The sequence below is a fragment of the Peromyscus eremicus genome, chromosome 4 (genome assembly GCF_949786415.1).
Source record: "Peromyscus eremicus chromosome 4, PerEre_H2_v1, whole genome shotgun sequence".
Classification (NCBI taxonomy): Eukaryota; Metazoa; Chordata; class Mammalia; order Rodentia; family Cricetidae; genus Peromyscus; species Peromyscus eremicus.
This window is the reverse complement of record NC_081419.1, coordinates 32,365,711-32,383,761: the sequence shown is the minus strand read 5'-3', so window position 1 is coordinate 32,383,761 and position 18,051 is coordinate 32,365,711. Positions and strand designations below refer to the sequence as shown.

The window sequence follows — 18,051 nt, the reverse complement described above, 5'->3', positions numbered from 1 at the left end:
ATTTGTGTTTCTGAAAAATTACTTTATTTTCAAATGAATTGTTTCTAATTGAATTTTGATTTAGGGAAAATACTTTCCTAGAGATCTAAGTCACCTTTAACAGATGACTCTTGAAATTTGTAATGAGTCAACAATTGCAGATCACTGGTGTCTTCTAAACACGTAAGGCAGTTGCACTTAGGAATTCAGCACTGACTGTGACACCAGTCACACCTGTGTAAGCCAAAGCCCAGCTTGGGGCTGGGAGTTGGCCTGGAAATTCCACCCTAGAGAGAGAGCTACAGAGCTTCAGCAACTGATGGCTGCTGGAGAAGGGACAAGTTTCTCGAATGTAGCTCCTGATGAACCGACCACCCTCAAGTGGAAGACCATATAGCCAAGAAGCTGTTGTTGATGGGTTTAAATAAGTGGGAGGTGGGGACAACAAAGATAGCTGGAGAAGTGGGGAATATATCTGTGAAGAGGTGGGGTGAATATGATCAAATGCACATAAAGCTCTGAGAATTAATACAAATTTGTACATGTAAAATTATATGTAAATATAATAAAAATCTCTTGGATTAAGTAAAACATTTGCTCTGTTAGCCAGATTATTTTGTCATGTGCATGTGCTCTTTCCTTTGTTCTCTGTAGTATTTGAAGTCTTTCTCATAACTTGTGTCATTACAAGATACTGTTTGAATTCAAGTACAAGTATTTTTGAACACTGAATTTGAAGTTTGTAAAGAGTTTAATACAAATGATTAAACTGCTTTCTTTGTTAATATTTTAAATTTACTTCTTTTTTATCTGAAAAACACTTCAGACATGGATAAAGAAGATGCACTAATATGCTTTGAGGAACACATCCGGGCTTTAGAAAAGGAAGAAGAAGAAGAAAAACAGAAGACTTTGTTGAGAGAAAGGAGGCGGCAGCGTAAAAATAGGGAATCTTTTCAGGTAATAGAAAAATGCCTTTCCTAGTTTAGTCATTGAACTTCAGCAAGGATCAAAACAGTTTTGAGGCACTTGTTTCCAGTTGGCCGCATAGGCTTTTGGACAGTATATGTTGAACTCTCTGACTTCTGTATTTTAGATTTTGTTGTTGGATGTTTGAGGCAAGGAAATATAGTAGGCTGCAGCAAACATTATTTAACTTAAGTATAAGGTTTTAGCTGAGAAAAATATCATGAGGACCGAGTGGAAATAAGATGTGTAATGAGTGCTTTGTAGCAATTGATACACGGTTCCAAAAGAACATGCTGCAGTACAGTTTAGATGTGTAATGTAATTAAGCACTTATATGGGCATATAAGTACTTTGAGGAAAGTAATATATTCTTTATGACTATTTTTAGATTTATTTTGAGTATGAGTCTATTTCCTGCATGTATGTATGTACCGTGTACTTACCTAATGTCCAGATCCCCAGGAACGGGAGTGAGAGGTGACTTTGAATTATCATGTGGGTGTTTGGAACAGAAACTGGGTCCTCTCCAAGAGCTGCATCTGCCCCTAACCACAAAACCATCTCTTTAGTCTCCACACTTGTTTTCTAAAAAAATTGATCAAATTTGAAATATCTGAGGGTTACTATTTAAAAACAAAAACTATTTTATAAGAAATACATATATTCATTCTTTAGCCTCATCATTTGAGAACAGATAATTCCAGTCATTTTAGTAATCTTTCATTTATAGTTACATACATACACAGTATTTTATGGACTTTTTGTTTTTTAACTGGAAATGGTGTTCTATATTAAGGGACACACAACTGAAGAATAGAAGGTTACTGTAGTGTTTGAAAGATCCCTTTCTTTGGATGATTTGTTTATATTTATTTGTGGTTGTAAAAACATTTTTACTCTCATCAAATAGCAAATATTCTTTGTACCTAGACATACTGGATAACAAACATTTTTTAACATGTTTCTATGTTATATTTCTAAAATGATTTTTCAAATGTATTTGTTTCCTTTCCAACAGATATTCTTAGATGAACTACATGAACATGGACAACTACATTCTATGTCCTCTTGGATGGAACTGTATCCAACTATTAGTTCTGACATTAGATTCACTAATATGCTTGGTCAGCCGGGTGAGATTCTTTTCTTTTCAAACCTAAGATAGTAGTTGGAATGGATTGGAAGATGGGGGGCAGTGGTTGGAAGGGTGTGTGTGTGTGCTTTATTTTATGTTCGTTTTACAAACAAAAAGTAATTGCAGCTCTTGGTTAGAGCTAGCTTTTTGACTTCTTTAGTTTTTTCATTAGGATCAACTGCACTTGATCTTTTCAAGTTTTATGTTGAAGATCTTAAAGCACGTTATCATGACGAAAAAAAGATAATAAAAGACATTCTGAAGGTAAATAAGATACTTGTTCTTAACTATTTGAAAACATCGATTCATTTCTTGGAGTTCCATGTTATTTATAACAAGATTTCTGGTTTTATAGGATAAAGGATTTGTAGTTGAAGTAAACACCACTTTTGAAGATTTTGTGGCAATAATAAGTTCAACAAAAAGATCAACTACTTTGGATGCTGGAAATATCAAGTTGGCTTTCAATAGTGTAAGTTTGATTATTACAGACACTTAAAGTTGTATGCTAGTGGGGTAAGGTACTGTGAAGAGGATTTATAAGGTAAAGAAAACAAATGTACAGAGATGATGGACTGTCTTACCTTTATTGTTACTGGTCACATTAAATTACTACTTTTCAGAACATTGAATTACTTGAAACAGGACTTACACTCTCATAACTTATATTCTCATAATTTAATATGATTTTTTGATAGTTACTAGAAAAGGCTGAAGCCCGTGAACGTGAAAGAGAAAAAGAGGAGGCACGAAAAATGAAAAGAAAAGAGTCTGCATTTAAGAGTATGTTGAAACAGGCTGCTCCTCCAATAGAGCTGGATGCTGTCTGGGAAGACGTATGTATACTTGTAAATTGTCCATAACAGGAACTGTGCTTGACACTTGAAAGTAACCCTAACTTGTTTCGTGGGGACATAAATACACTAAAATTATTCATAATCCATACTATATGTCAAAAGTCAGCTGTGACTTGAATTTAGGAATAATTAAAAATTGAACAGCCACTACCACCCGGGGGCAGGATTTCTCTGTGTAGCCTTGCTGTCCTTGGAATTCTGTGTAGGCCAGGGTGGCCTGAAACTCAGAGGTCTACCTGCCTCTGCCTCCAGGTGTGCACCACCATTCCCTGCTAGAATTTTTTGAAAGAAGAAAAATCTTCTATAGGTCAGATTCCTTTTCGTCATGATGATAAGATTTTCTTGGTGTTCATATATTCATTCTATATCATTGCTTTTCAGATCCGGGAGAGATTTGTAAAAGAACCAGCATTTGAGGACATAACTCTAGAATCTGAAAGAAAAAGAATATTTAAAGATTTCATGCATGTGCTTGAGGTAATTCTTAGTTTGTTGTGACATAAAAGGTGAAACTTTGAATTTCAAATGGTCAAGTATCTTTCTTAATGTACACTGTTGTTTTACAATTCTGACCAAGGAATGTGTTTTCTTTCTGTAGTATTGTTTCAAGTGAAAAACAAGTTTGCATGGGCTGTTGAAGCTAGTGTCAGAGATTTGCTATTTGTTTAAGAGTTAAAGAAGTTCAGCCATTTGTCAGTCATATAAATGAGCTAATAGCTAGTAATAAGCCTCAGAATATCCTAAATTTTTTTCTGAAAATAGTGTTTGTTTCAGACATTATACTATATAAGATGTATGAACTAAATTCTCACAGCAAGACAATGCTGTTACAAATAAGCAAACTATGATAACATGAAGTAACTTTTGCAGGAAACGGATTCCTGCCTATGTTATTCAACTCAGTCAGTGCTTTCAAAAAGTTCAACATGGAGCTAAGGACATGATTGAACAGGCAAACGCTTTGCCCTGCAAGTGTGAGGACTGGAGTTCATATGCCCCCAGCATGCATAAATGCAGGGAGGACATGGTGGAATCCCAGTGGTATGGCTAGCTATAATAATAGAATCTCCTGTTTCTGGGTTCCAGTGAGCTGGACCCTGCCTCAATAATAAGGTAGAGAGCAATCAGTGTAAACTTGTGGATTCCACAAGCATACATATAGTTGCACGTGTGTTTGCACACACTGCACACTACTTGAGACCACACACATAGGTATACCACATTGAAATGTACACATTTTTAAAAAGTTCACAGTCGAGTCAGTTCTAGACAGCTAATGATTTATAACAAGCCAAAAGATAGCATGTGTTTATTATAGTGTTGGTGTGATAATTAAGCACACGAGTAATGGAATTATTATCTATTTCTTAGATGGCTTTGTTGTTCTTTATTAATATCATTGTTAACAAATTATTTTCTCCTGTTACCATGAACTCAAGTGGGCTTCCATGTTGATTCCCAACTGCCTCTATGACTGGTCCTTGTTGGCCTTTAGTTGTTTATACTACTCTGTACCTTAGATCAGTAGCATTTGTATTATCGAGGAGCCTCACGGAAATGTAGAACCTCAGGTTCCATCTACAGAAATCTCGTATCAATTAAAATCATATGATTTTAGTCATACACAGATTCTGAAGCATTTGAATATATTTGGAATTTTGAGATGGTGTACACTAGAGAGTGTATTACCTATCTCTTCTTAATTCAAGAATCTCTAGGTGCTGAAGGAGATGGTCCAGTGGATAAGAGTTCTTGCTGTGGAAGCATTAAAAAAACAGTTTAAATCTCCAGCATCCACTTGAAAAGCTAGGCATGGCTGTGTGTGCCTATAAACCTAGCATGGGGGATGGCCGAAAGTAAATCTTAATAGCCAGCCAGCTTAACAGTGAGAGACCTGTCTCGGGAGAACAGTTGAGAGGGTATTAGAAGAAGATACCTGTGTCCTCATCTGACCTCTGAATGGGAACAGAGACCCTCACACTCTCATGCATACACCACACACAATGACACAGAAAGAATCCCCAGCTGTGTTTGGTGATTTTGAGCTGGAGCTAATGTAGTACGGTGGTAAATGAAGCTAAAGATGCTTCCAGATTTCGAGACTAGAGAAATTAGGCCTTGAGGCAGCATTCAGGCAGCATTCAATGAGATAGAGATGGGTTCCGTCTTAGTCAGATTTTCCATCTCTGTTATTCAATCAAAGGTGTGTGGTTTTCTGAGCCATAGGTAGAAGCAGTAAGAATAAGGAGCTTTTACTGTAGCACCTCTCCTTTCTCAGTAGCCTCAGAAGTATTTTATGACTGCATGCACATGTGGAAGTCAGAAGAACGCATCTAGGAGTTGGTTCTCTCCTGTTACCATTAGGTAGCAGGGCTAGAACTTGGGTCGTGGTAGCAAGCACCTTCACATAGGAGCCATTTCATAACCGTCCACATGCCCACAATAATCTGTTCAGTGTGATGAACACAACCTGTAGTTCTATAAGCATTCCCTGTCTGAATAAGCAGGAAATGGTTCTTTGGATAAAAGAAAGAGGAATAGGTTTTATAAATCTCAGTTTAAGGATGGCTGTGAGGTTTTACTTTATCTTGGTGCTTGGGTTAGCTTACTATCCAAAACTAGCCAGATTAGCCAGAAAAGTGCCTGAATGTATTATATCTCATTATGGAAAGAAGCTATACCTTTCTAGGATGTAATACTTTTCCCTACCAACCTTTGCCTTTGTAAAATGTTTAAATACCTAAATGAGTAGGTGTAGAAGAGCTAATAAGAATAGGAACAAATAAATGATTTCTTGTATAATCATTGGGTACTTTATCCTAAACCAAGGTATTTTCTTTTGAAGATCTCATGTGCTGAACTTGTCACATTTCCTTGTGATTGGCTATGTAAAACAAGTACAGTTCTCTAAAGTTTTTCTCTTGCCACTTTAGCATGAATGTCAACATCATCATTCAAAGAACAAGAAACATTCTAAGAAATCTAAAAAACACCATAGGAAACGTTCCCGCTCTCGATCGGTAAGGAAATAAATTTGCTGGCACATTATACCAAAACATTTGTGAGTATTATTATGAACGAATTTACGTATATTGTTTAGGGATCGGATTCAGATGATGATGATAGCCATTCAAAGAAAAAAAGACAGCGATCAGAGTCCCATTCTGCTTCAGAACATTCTTCTAGTGCTGAATCTGGTGAGTATTTCTATTTTTTTTTTTTTAAACTAAACTGTGATACTTTGATTTCCTCATATTCTGACGTATTTTTTCCTTTCTGTGCTTTACAGAGAGAAGTTATAAGAAATCAAAAAAGCATAAGAAGAAAAGCAAAAAGAGGAGACATAAATCTGTAAGAAAATTTCTATATTTTAACAATTCCAAGGTTTTGATCTAGAAAGGGTTCATAGGGCCTTCTCATAATCTAATTCTGTATACGTGTAGATCTTTTTCCTTAATGTTCCATTAAAATCACAAGCTTCAAACAAAAAACAAACACTGGCTGGGCGGTGGTGGCGCACGCCTTTAATCCCAGCACTTGGGAGGCCAAGGCAGGCGGATCTCTGTGAGTTTGAGGCCAGCCTGGGCTACAGAGTGAGTTCCGGGAATACACGCAAAGCTACACAGAGAAACCCTGTCTCGAAAAACCAAAAAAAAAAAAAACCAGTGTTAGGATTCCTACCCTGATCTTTCAGTTTTAAAAAGGGAGGAGAGAGAGTGTGTGTGTATGTGCATGGGAGTGCACAAATGTTCGAACAGCTTCTCTTCTGCTGTTGTAGATATGTATTAGGTTTACACAGGAGTTTTTCAAAAATGTTAGTACCTGAATCTTACCACAGATGTATTGATTTAAATTGGTTGTGTTTGTTTTTCATTCTTCTCACTAATATTTGTTTCAATCTCACTCTGAACTATTTATTTAAGCACTAACATTTTAAATAACTTGTTTCTCAGTAATAATTTTGAGGAAGAATTATGCCCCTGTCAACCTTGTACATACTAAGTGAGCAGCTTAGTCAGCAGCATCTTTATACGTATCTAAACCATAGTTAAATTTGTTTGAAAAATGTACGTGAGCTAAGGGTGTATTTATTGAGGGTGTGTGTGTGTGTGTGTGTGTGTATGGGACTCTGGATCCTAAAGAATGAGTAATATCTCTATAGGTACACAGTAGGTGTAATCTGGTGATGAGGCTTTTAATGGCGGTTTACCCTATCCCAGTGTATCCTTTCTATGGGAAACACTGCTTCTGCCTCCAATGAACATTGGAGAAATCTATGAAATCCTGGGTTCAAAGTGGGCTGTGATGGCACACACCTTTAATCCCAGCACTCGGGAGGCAGATCTTTTCGAGTTTGAGGCCAGACTGGTTTCCAGGGAGGGCGTTTCAGGACAGCCAGAGCTACACAGAGAAACCCTGTCTCAAAAATTCTTAAAAACAAAACAAATTACATTTTACCTCTCTACACCTAACCTAATAAATGTAATATTCTTAAATATTACCTGCATAAATAATTTTATTTTTAACAGAATGTTATTATCAAAATTCTGACATGTTAGTTTTTATTTACATAGGACTCTCCAGAATCAGATACTGAACGAGACAAGGATAAGAAAGATAAAGATCGGGAAAGTGAAAAAGACAGAAGTAGACAGAGATCAGAATCAAAACACAAATCACCTAAGAAAAAGACTGGAAAGGATTCTGTAAGTACTTAGAATTGTGTCTTTCCTGAATTTACAAAAATAAAAATGGAGGCCCCATTTAAAACCAGATGGGGTTAAAGGATAGGCTTTTTGTCCTGGGTCTGCTAACCTTAAAGAAAAGATGAAATACTCTTCACTGCTTCTCATGAGTGACCATCTGTTTGAGTCTCTTTGATTTATATTCCTTAAACAAAAACAGTTAACAGCACAAAATATTTGTCACTTTAAATTGGAAAGAAAAGATACATTCTGAATGGTGCACTATCACTAAAAAGTACTTTGGGCACTTTCTCTTTGATTTTCAAATTATCAGGGTTTTGTTTTTGCTTGTTTTTTGAAACAGGGTTTCTCTGTGTAGCCCTGGCTGTTCTGGAACTCAGAGATCTGCCTGCCTCTCTCCCTGCTGAGTGCTGGGATTGAAAGTGTGTGCAACTATGCCTTGCTGTCTCCCTCTAAAATTTAGAAGGCTCAAGTCAGGGTTTCTCTAAATGTCCAATTATCATTGTGGTTTATATCTCTAGTCTCAAGAAGTAGCATTCCAGCAGCTAGTAAGGATCAGTGGAGAGTGGCAGACACAGGGGAACAGGAAGTGTGTTTTTAATAACAAGTTGTATTCATATTAATTCCTCACATACACAATGATGGCAGGGCAGACAGTAGCACCAGCCTTCTTGGTTTCACCAGTTCCTTGGATAAATAAAAGTGTTTTTGCCTGTGAGTCATCAGGGAAGAGATGTCCTACATCTTGCATCAGAATATTCTGATCTATTAGTATAGAATTATGTGTAGTTGTTGTTTATTAATTATTGTTGTTTTCTTGCTTATTGTTAAATAATTTTCTACAATGTAATTTGATCATCTTCAACCCCTTTCAGCAACTCTTCCCAGATCTACCCATTTTTTTAGTCTTTATGAATGAATCCGATTCACGACTTCCATGAAGAGTGAATCATCCCCTGTATTTATTTCTTCAGTACCAGTGGTTTAAACAAAACATCTTAAAGGTGCACTCCACTTTTCAAAGGTTGTATCTTAAAGATGATGCAGTATTAATTTTATTTAGTTTAAATCTTGTCTGCTTATTTGAGCATAAGATTTCAAACATTAAAATTAAACCTTAAATTATTTTACAGGATTACCCAAAATCTCTATATAATTAGCAAAGAACATACTGCCTAGGAAGTGAGTACCTGGCTTCCCTTAAGTAGGGATGTTTCATATTTAATTATGTATAAGGAAGGAATATATGTACAATTTTTCCTTGATTACATATTTTAATATAAACTGAAGTAGTGCCATGTATAATCCCAGTCTTCATATTTTTCTCTTAGTGACATCCAAGGAATGCTTAATAACCCATTGTTGGGCTTTGGAGCAAAGTATCAGTTTTAAAATCCTGTGAAATGTGTTTCTGTGAATGAAACTCTTACCTACTTTGGACTCTATAGTTAATATTTTCTTAACATTTTCAGGATTAACTAACTGTAATTATGCTGATTGTCTTTGCAGGGTAACTGGGATACTTCTGGCAGTGAACTGAGTGAAGGGGAATTAGAAAAGCGCAGAAGAACCCTTTTGGAGCAACTGGATGATGATCAATAAATTATACCAAATATATGTTTATAGTATGATTTAAAGTCTAATTCAGACCAGGGATTATTTTAAGTTCAATTTACATCATAACACTGGGTTTTAATTGTGTCACAGGAAAAAAAAAAGTGCATTTATGTATTGTTATTGTGGACTTTATAAAAGCAAGGGAAATTGAAAATAACTTGATTCTGTATCAAGAATCATATTTTCCTACGGTCATAACTGTCTTTCTGTGACCCTTTCCTAGGGCACTGCAGGATGGATTAAAAGTGGCAATTTACTGATAGCTGCAGACGTCTCTACTTTGTTCTAAGTCATGAGGGGATTTGATTTACTTTATAGAAGTGGGATTTTGAAGATACAATGAACATTTTTTTGATAATGTAGTACAAAAAAAAGCACCAGCAACCCATGATAAGACTGCTTTTTTGTGCACTACTGAACTGATGAAAGCCAACGTGATCTTTTATGGTGAGCTCTTAAGAAAAGGTGTTTTTGATGGAAACTTAGTAGACCTTTAACTGGCGGTGCTGATGAGCACTGCTGTAATAAAGCCACCATTATTTTTATGAAACATCCGAATAAATTTTAAAAAGGCTATGAGGGCATTATTTTGAGCATCTATTTTGAGGTGATGTTTTAAAATAGCTAACATCAAATCAAATTGTAAATTACTTTAAATATATTGCCTTAAGGACCTACTAAAGAATGTGCCACCAAACTTTTGAGTGATAGTTGAAATATCCTTGTAGTGGGGGGAAGAAAAATCAATGTTGACTTAAACATTTTCTTTGAATTTTTAATCCAATCTTTCTCTTTCACTTTTTTTTTTAATTCCATTGAGGAGGTTGTAAATTGCCTTCCTTACTCACTGAGAAGTATTGACTCCATGGTACACAGTCTAAAGCATTTCTGATTTCAATATTTTTGTACATTTTTATCTATTATTAAACCTTCTCTTGTAGTGTGCACTAGTGTTTATTTCTACATAAACTACTCAGCTCTAAGGAAATTGTATGGTCATTTACAAGATAATAAATCCCTAAAATTTTGTTTCATCCTACCCATGGGAGCTACTTTAATTTCCTTTTATAATATTTATGAATATAAATCAGTGCATTTGAGGTCCTTAGAGTTTTCACTTATAAATTTCCTATGGAATATTTTAGAAAGGCAATGGCTTAAGATAGAATACTCTTTACATGCTAACTTTTGAAGGTTAGTAATGTGATTTATACTATTTTCCTTCAGTGCAGGAGGGCTTTGGTTTTGTATGTGTGTATGTGTTTTGTTTCTTTTTTTTTTTTAAGTATTCAGCACTTAGTCTTCAGTATTGTTTTAGGTATTATCTTGGTTCTTTTAATTTGGACTTGCTGAGATTGTCTCTTTCAAGCTGAGATTTAGATACAATATAAATTGTTTCATTGCCCTTTAAATGAGTTGGGACAGATCAGTACAACTGTTTTTCCATCCTGTCCAGTGTTTTAATTAAATCTAGTGGTCACTTTAAAAACTCAGAAAAGGGAGATACTTTGTTTCTAAACTTCTCATTGCCATGTCATTTTCTGTTTGAGGAAATATGAAATAATCAAAGTGCTTGCTTGAGATTAGTTCCCCATTATATGTCACTCAAAATATCTAACAACTTTGGCAACAGAACTTCCTTGAATTTGATTGTCAGAGGTCCCAATTTAGCAGTAGTCAAGATTGCTAATGAGTCTGAACACTTGACATGGAGGTCAGAGAGAGTCATTAAATCATGCATATGATATTGGGAGGTAAACCAGTAATGTTGCATAAGAAAAATTAGAATCTGTAAAATATGTTTTAGTTCCATGAATGATTTTTAAAGTACAACTTTAAATTTTTGATATATTTGAATAAAAAGCTATTGATGTGTTTTGTTCTAGCATGTCCTCAAAATAGATTTCTGTATTTCTTATAATTTCTTAATATTTTCAGATCCCTATAAAACATTTTAAATTATCCCTGAAGTTAACCTATGCAAACCAGACATAGCAAAAAATATAAGTGATTATCTTGATTAAACAGATTTTTAAAGGCAGTTCTGTGTTACTGCGAACAGATCAATATCATAACAACCCTATTGATTTAAATAGAAGTTTTATCTCAGTGTATTGAATTTTTACTTTAGGAAACTGGAACTGTAATATCCTTGCTATAAAACATGTAAATCAAGTCTATTCCATTGTCTTCTCTTGATTATCCCATTCAACGAACTTTAGTTGCTAGAAAAATGTAGTGTGAAGGTACTAAATCTTTGGATATTTTAAATCCACTAGATATTTCTAAATCTTAAAAAGATTTGGCAAAACTGACTTATCTTTGAATATTTGTTCTTCTAGATTTGAATCTGATTTATTCAAATGGGAAAGAATTTGTTTATATATTTCAGTTAAGACTAGGGGCTCTGATGTTGAAACTTAATTTTTTCTCAGCATCACTATTATTAAGCTTGCTAATGTATTTAATAACAGGCAAAATTTTGGCCTTGAATATTTGATATTCTTATTTTCTCCTATTCCATCCCTTTTATGTTGGGGAAAATTTGTAAGAGTAGTTAGTGTGACCAATTTAGCATGAGGATAATTTGCAATCTTCCCAAATGAATTTAAATACTGTGACAGGACTATCAATTTCATTTTTTAAAATGTTACTGTTGCTGGGCAGTGGTGGCACACGCCTTTAATCCCAGCACTTGGGAGGCAGAGCCAGGCGGATCTCTGTGAGTTCGAGGCCAGCCTGGGCTACCAAGTGAGTTCCAGGAAAGGCGCAAAGCTACACAGAGAAACCCTGTCTCGAAAAACAAAACAAAAAAAAATTGTTACTGTTTATTTCAACATGTAAAACTTTCTGTGTCTTCTGGTAAGTTTGATAAATGACTAGTCACAATTATTTCATCTTTTGGATTTTTCTTAAGTGGGGCCTGATGTTGACTAGCTGTGAAACAAAAAACGGATATGCCTAGAGTACGGCAATCCATTTAGAGTGCTGATAGCCACTAAAAAGCCTACATGTGTTTTTCTGTGAACTATTTGTAGTTCCAGATTGTAGTGTGCTGCTGTCATTCATTTATATGCTTTACTAAGCATTTGCTAAATGCTCCTGGTTGTACTCCAGTGCTAAAAGTTGACTAAGTGTTCACTAGACATTTTGGATCCAGAAGAGGAAAATTGGATTTACATTTTATGTAAGCATTCTAATCAGATAATACTTAGGGAAGAGTTATGAAGAATGGCTTGAAGATTATAGAATTTTAACATAAAATGATGTATACTTAAATAAAAAAATTTTAAATTTTAAAAACAATCTAACAGAAATGAAAACAAACTAGAGTTAATTCCTTAAATATATTTTCCTTTGAGGAATCTCTCAGTACCAGATTTTAATTGAACCCACCTTCCTCTTCTAGGTTAAACTACACTTGATTTATGTACAAAAATGGAAAGAAAAATGATGCTATGATTTTTTTCATGGAACTACAAGAAGCTTATGTTTTCTGATAATGACATTTGCCAGACTGACAATGATTATTCTCTATTTAATCCACCATTTATTCTGATGTCACTGGTAGTCAACATGAATTCCTCGCCTGGGATTTATCTCTTTCACTACTGTGTGTGTGTGTGTGTGTGTGTGTGTGTGTGTGTGTGAGAGAGAGAGAGAGAGAGAGAGAGAGAGAGAGAGAGAGAGAGAGAGAGAGATCTGTTAATTAATTAGGACTGTACCTGGCACACAGTAGGCACTTAACAAATAGATGTAAATTATCAGTTGATACATGTACTCATCTAGGACCATAGCATCCCATCCTCCATATTAATGGGCTTAAACAGGCATCATTGCAATTAAACCATACAACTCAGAACTGATGCCTCATTCAAAATCTACAAAAAAGCCTAGTAACTATAACTTAGGAAATGTCCAAAGCTTAATAATGAGAACATAAAATTCAGACTTATAAGATGCAAACATTTTAGGTTTTAAAAAATAGGATGAGTCATGGTAACATGATAGCACTCCATTTATAGGAGCTCACTTCAGAGTGAAAACGAAAGAAGTCCTGTTCTTTGCTTAGCTGTCCTCCATTTTAGTTTGTTTTCCTGGTCTAAGTTGCTTAATAAGATGCTATCCCTAAACCTGCTGTACTCATAGCTGGAATTGAGATTGAGTGGATTATAATTCAAGGCCATCTTGTATAATTGATGTTTGACAGTGATTACCCTAGTGCAATTAATGTTTACAATTCAGAGAAACAGGCTAGCCCACAGCCCTGCTCTTTCGTCTGGAGCAGATCACATTCAAGCTAAGCCATTTTTTGATACTATGCTGTGATTGTTACTAGATTATCTACTTGTTACTGATACCTTTTTGTTTGTTTTTTGGTCCTGACTATTAACATTTTGGGTAGGTGTTAGGCTTCTTGCCTTCCTCTACAACTGAACAGAGGACTTACTCAAAAAGGTGAGTAATTGGGAAAAGGTTTCTCTTTTCTATGTAATCACCAGATTTTTACTTCTGTTTATATATTTTCTTGATGTAAAGAACCTCGTAGCTTTAACAGTAGACCTTTTGTAAATAGAAAAATGGCATATTTTATTAAATAAGTTGGATTTGTGTCGCCGTTTTTCTTTTAAGTCTCTGCCCACAGCAGTTCTTTGCTGTGGGTTGAAGTGACCACAACCCTGTCTCTCAGTGCAGTACTCACTTTACTTAAAAAGGTAAACCTTGCTCTCCCCAAAAATCCATCAACACAACCTTATGCTTGTTCTTCAAATCTTTTCATGAAAATGGATGACAACAACTTTAAAGAGATGGAAAATGAATCTTGTGTTGATAAATTATATTTGCATATCGAATAAAAACTAGAGTGAAAGTCAGGTGTGGTGGCGCACACCTTTAATCCCAGCGCTCAAGAGGCAGATCTCTGAGTTGAGGCCAGCCTGGTCTGTAAAGGAAAACCCAGGACAGGGCTACACAGAGAAACCCTGTCTTGGGGCATTGGGGGTGAACATGACCAAAAACAGAGTGAACAGAATTTTATCATATACCAAATAGACTAGTAGTCTAAAGTATTTATCCGCTATTGTAAATTTTGGTAATTCTGCAGAAATTGCCCAATTTTACAAAATGTATGTTGGAACACCAAAGCAGAATCAGTGATCAGATAGATACTAGGTTACATTTTATATCCGGTAGAAATTGACTCAAGGGTCACAGGGCAGTGCATTGACTTGTGTGTGTCTGTGCATGAACACTGGGTGAAAGCATACTGAATTCTGAGTTAGTTGGTAGTAGGGCACTTGCCAAGCATATGCAAGGGCCTGGGCTAGCTCCCCAACAAAACAACAGACCACAAATAACAAAAGGCTCTAAACCCAACCAAACCTTCCGTTGAACTTTACTGCTGTAGGTAAGGTCTGAAAATATTCCAAATATGTAAAATGGTTAGTTAAGATGTTTCAAACATTACCAGTAAGCCAGGTTCTTTTGACCACAGCATGTGGGAAACTGGGGCAGGAGAGACATACGGGGGAGCAATTTTTCTAAAATCTGCTCCATTTGGGTTCTAAACTGCAATAACAAGCTATCTGTTTTTAATGATAAAAATCCATATAAAACAAAAACAATAAAATACACAATTCAAGGATTACAGCATATGACAGAATAGTAGTGTAAATAGTTTATTTGCTCAAATGGCATGAAAAGACCAGAAAAGTAACATGAATTGCTTTTATAAAACATTTCTAATATTGCTAAGAAGCAGGATCATTAATAGACAAACAAAAGAATATGCCAACATTACTGTCCGTTTGTGCATTGGGAAATGAGCAATTTTTTAAGCAAATGCACACCTTTGGAAAATAGCTGATTTCTTTGATAAAGTGTCCAATATTCTTATGATCAAATTAATATATTCATCAAAATGACTCAACAAAAAGACAACAATCCTGGCATGTTCTTTTAAAACTATACATTTATGAATGTGCCATCAGGTGGCCATTAAAAAGGGATCTGTAAATAGGCATACTATTGTGAAATGTGGTAACTGACTCTTAAATTGTCCTTGTAGTTAAATATATATATTTTAAAAAAACTATAAGTTAAAGTAACATTCAGATTGTGTAGCATAGGCTGATGAACATTTTTAAACAATATTTACAGGATTAATCAGGGGCTTAGGTAGGAATTAAAAGAGAATTGTAAAAACCATAAAAAACTGCACCAATCTTATAGCAAAATATCTGTACATTTTAAAAGATCATATAACTACACATCCATGAAAAAAGGGGACCTTTACCAAGGGGGTTCACATAAACACAAGAAATTCAGCGGTTAAATACTATACAATAATTTTTACAATTAATATACTGATGTACCAATAAGGTAAGCCAGAAGCAGAGTATGTATTATGAGAAGTACAAATTTAGCTTCAGTCCAGTCTTTCACTTTGGAATGGATCAAAATGCCTTGCCAGTGAGGAAGTAAAAATAAGTGACTTAACCATTTAACCCTATCAATATAATTTAAATTTAATGTTAATTTTCTAAAATCTAATTGGAAATTCTCATAAGCGAGAAATACACATAGCAATTCAGCCTTGATGACTTAATGTCAGCTGTATAAGTATACTTCAGTTTAGAAAAGGAAAAAGAAAAAGGCCCTTCGATTGTCAGAAGAGAATAAGGCCAGGTTTCAACATTACACTAACACATGTAATTTTGAATGCTTACTGATAGAGCTTGTGGTAAATTCTCCCTGACTAACAAGGCACCAATTTCTCTAAGAATTGACCCATAATGGTAATTTTAGTGGTAATAAATATTTGTGTTATTAAAAGCTGCCTCTAGCTTAAGAACCCAGTTTCTGCAGTTAAGTCTTATACAATGTTTTATGCCATTCTGCAGTCATACAAGTGAATGCCTTTGTGCCTGGTGCCCTTGCACAGAAACAACATGAGACAAGACAGACTTCGAGTGGGACTGCAGTTGCATCCTGCTTGTACTTTGCTGGGGCTTACTTAATAATAGAAGGATATTATTTGTGCCAGGTTCCTTCTCCCTTGTTACAAGTCCTTAAAGATACAGTTGATGAATATGGCTCAAACACACAATTTCTTAGAAGACTTCTCAGCAAAGGAAGGCCATAGCAAACATATCCCTGTTATTTACAAATTACCAGGAAGCCAGGGTGGGCCATAAGGGACAGTCACAATGGCAAATAATGAATTTAATATGAAATTTACATTTTGGTTAAAAAACTGAGTAACATACTGATGTAAAAAGATTTAAGTCAAATTCTATTGCTTTGATTAATCTGAGCAAGTTATTTCCAATTTTAGGCACTTGTTAACAGGGGTTAAAAGGAGAACCCATTCTTTTTAAATTCTATGTTTACTAAGTCTGAGCCCTTAAGGAAATTTGATCTGTACTGAAGGCTGCAGCTAAATGGTAGCACATAAAGTTCACGTCGGCAGTTTCATGTGCACCCTCTCATGAAGGCTGGTCTCGGGGTCACACTGTTATCTCTGCACCATTAATAGAACGCACGTTCTGATCATCAAAGCGCCTCCTCACACTTCGCCTCACCGCATCGGCTCGTCTATATGGTTGGTTTCTAAGATCTGTAAAGAGGAGAATGCCAATGAAAGAAGAGCAACTTCAAGTGTGTCTTACTTAGCAAGACAAAGGCCAGTTGGCAGCCAGTCAAAGCAGCTTGTGTAGAGTCAACTAATGGGCCCTTCCAACCCATTGGGCATTGAACCAAAGACATTTGCCTTTAGAATTTACAATTAAAATAAGATGTAATACTGGTAGGATTCTGAAATTTTGAGATTTTTCTATCATGGTCAGTATCTTAGCTAGTTGAAGTATTTTGAAATGTTTCTCCAATCGGAAGCAACTGTGCTCAGTCTTCCTGGGGCATCTTAAATATCAAAAGACTATAATGATCTTACTGCAAAACTCACAAAGCAAACTGTTTTGACTTTGCAGTTTTAATAAGAATATGCCAGAATACTGCAGAAACAGGTTCCTTTGTACCTCGTTAGGTAGCTGAGAACAGTTTTTTATGAATTAGAAATAATACTCAATACCTCACTCTCTTATTGGTCTTTCCTCCACCTATCATGTTTGTGCTCCAATCTGTAGGGAGAATCTAGTCTATTGCTAATGCAAGACAGACTGCTTGGTATTTAAAAAGCTGTGAATGAGTAAGTCAGACTAGTGCATTCTGGTTGAAGGAGACATTGCTTTAGTGGGATGAAATGAAGTAACATGAATTTTAGATAAGCACTCTTAGTATGAAGGCATGCTTTTTATGAATAAGACTGATAGTCTAGCATGTATCCTTTGGATAGAGTTAAAACATAACAAAAAGGTGTGTAATGTGTAATAATAAATACTAACTAAAGGGAAAATTGACGGCATTGTAGACTTATACTAGGCAACGTCCTATGTTTACAAAACATTTAACATAGGCATCCAATATTTTAAGTTGATAGTTGACGTAGTAACCAGTACTTGGTGAGCATGTCTACAAGGCAAAATCAAACCCTCTTGGGTTTGTCCCCAAGAGGCTTGTTAACTTGTAGCCCTTCCCATATTCCTTTTCAGTCTTAACCAAAACATAGGTACACAGTTATTCTGGTGGTTTCGGCCCTGTGGTTTTGGGATCCTCAGATGAATTATTTGTAAAATTCCTAGTCTTTCAAAATCTGTGGATCATCTTCCCTGGCCAATGCCCACTGTACCTATCCAGATAAAACCAGAATTAACCAACTTGAAGACCAAAA

The 18,051-nt window shown here is 35.4% G+C and overlaps 2 protein-coding genes across 7 annotated transcripts in view; one reads left to right on the top strand and one right to left on the bottom strand.

Annotated features, from left to right (window-relative positions):
- The window catches only part of Prpf40a (pre-mRNA processing factor 40 homolog A), a 50,204-nt gene extending 39,996 nt beyond the window's left edge, over positions 1 to 10,208 (top strand). For 2 of the 4 annotated variants that reach the window (XM_059260473.1, XM_059260475.1), the window contains exons 16-26: positions 806 to 939; positions 1,967 to 2,081; positions 2,256 to 2,347; positions 2,439 to 2,555; positions 2,782 to 2,919; positions 3,322 to 3,417; positions 5,874 to 5,960; positions 6,041 to 6,137; positions 6,230 to 6,291; positions 7,515 to 7,646; positions 9,156 to 10,208. In XM_059260473.1, coding sequence (XP_059116456.1) covers positions 806 to 939; positions 1,967 to 2,081; positions 2,256 to 2,347; positions 2,439 to 2,555; positions 2,782 to 2,919; positions 3,322 to 3,417; positions 5,874 to 5,960; positions 6,041 to 6,137; positions 6,230 to 6,291; positions 7,515 to 7,646; positions 9,156 to 9,248 — 1,163 coding nt within the window. In that variant the 3' untranslated portion in view covers positions 9,249 to 10,208. Of the gene's footprint in view, positions 1 to 805; positions 940 to 1,966; positions 2,082 to 2,243; positions 2,348 to 2,438; positions 2,556 to 2,781; positions 2,920 to 3,321; positions 3,418 to 5,873; positions 5,961 to 6,040; positions 6,138 to 6,229; positions 6,292 to 7,514; positions 7,647 to 9,155 lie in introns of all 4 variants that reach the window. The other 2 variants (XM_059260474.1, XM_059260476.1) reach the window with 1 other exon arrangement.
- A 6,261-nt stretch (positions 10,209 to 16,469) lies between these two features.
- Positions 16,470 to 18,051, bottom strand: part of Fmnl2 (formin like 2) — a 295,345-nt gene continuing 293,763 nt past the window's right edge. For 2 of the 3 annotated variants that reach the window (XM_059260470.1, XM_059260468.1), the window contains one exon: positions 16,470 to 16,881. In XM_059260470.1, the coding sequence (XP_059116453.1) occupies positions 16,843 to 16,881 (39 nt within the window). In that variant the 3' untranslated portion in view covers positions 16,470 to 16,842. The remainder of the gene's footprint in view (positions 16,882 to 18,051) is intronic. The other variant, XM_059260469.1, reaches the window with a different exon arrangement.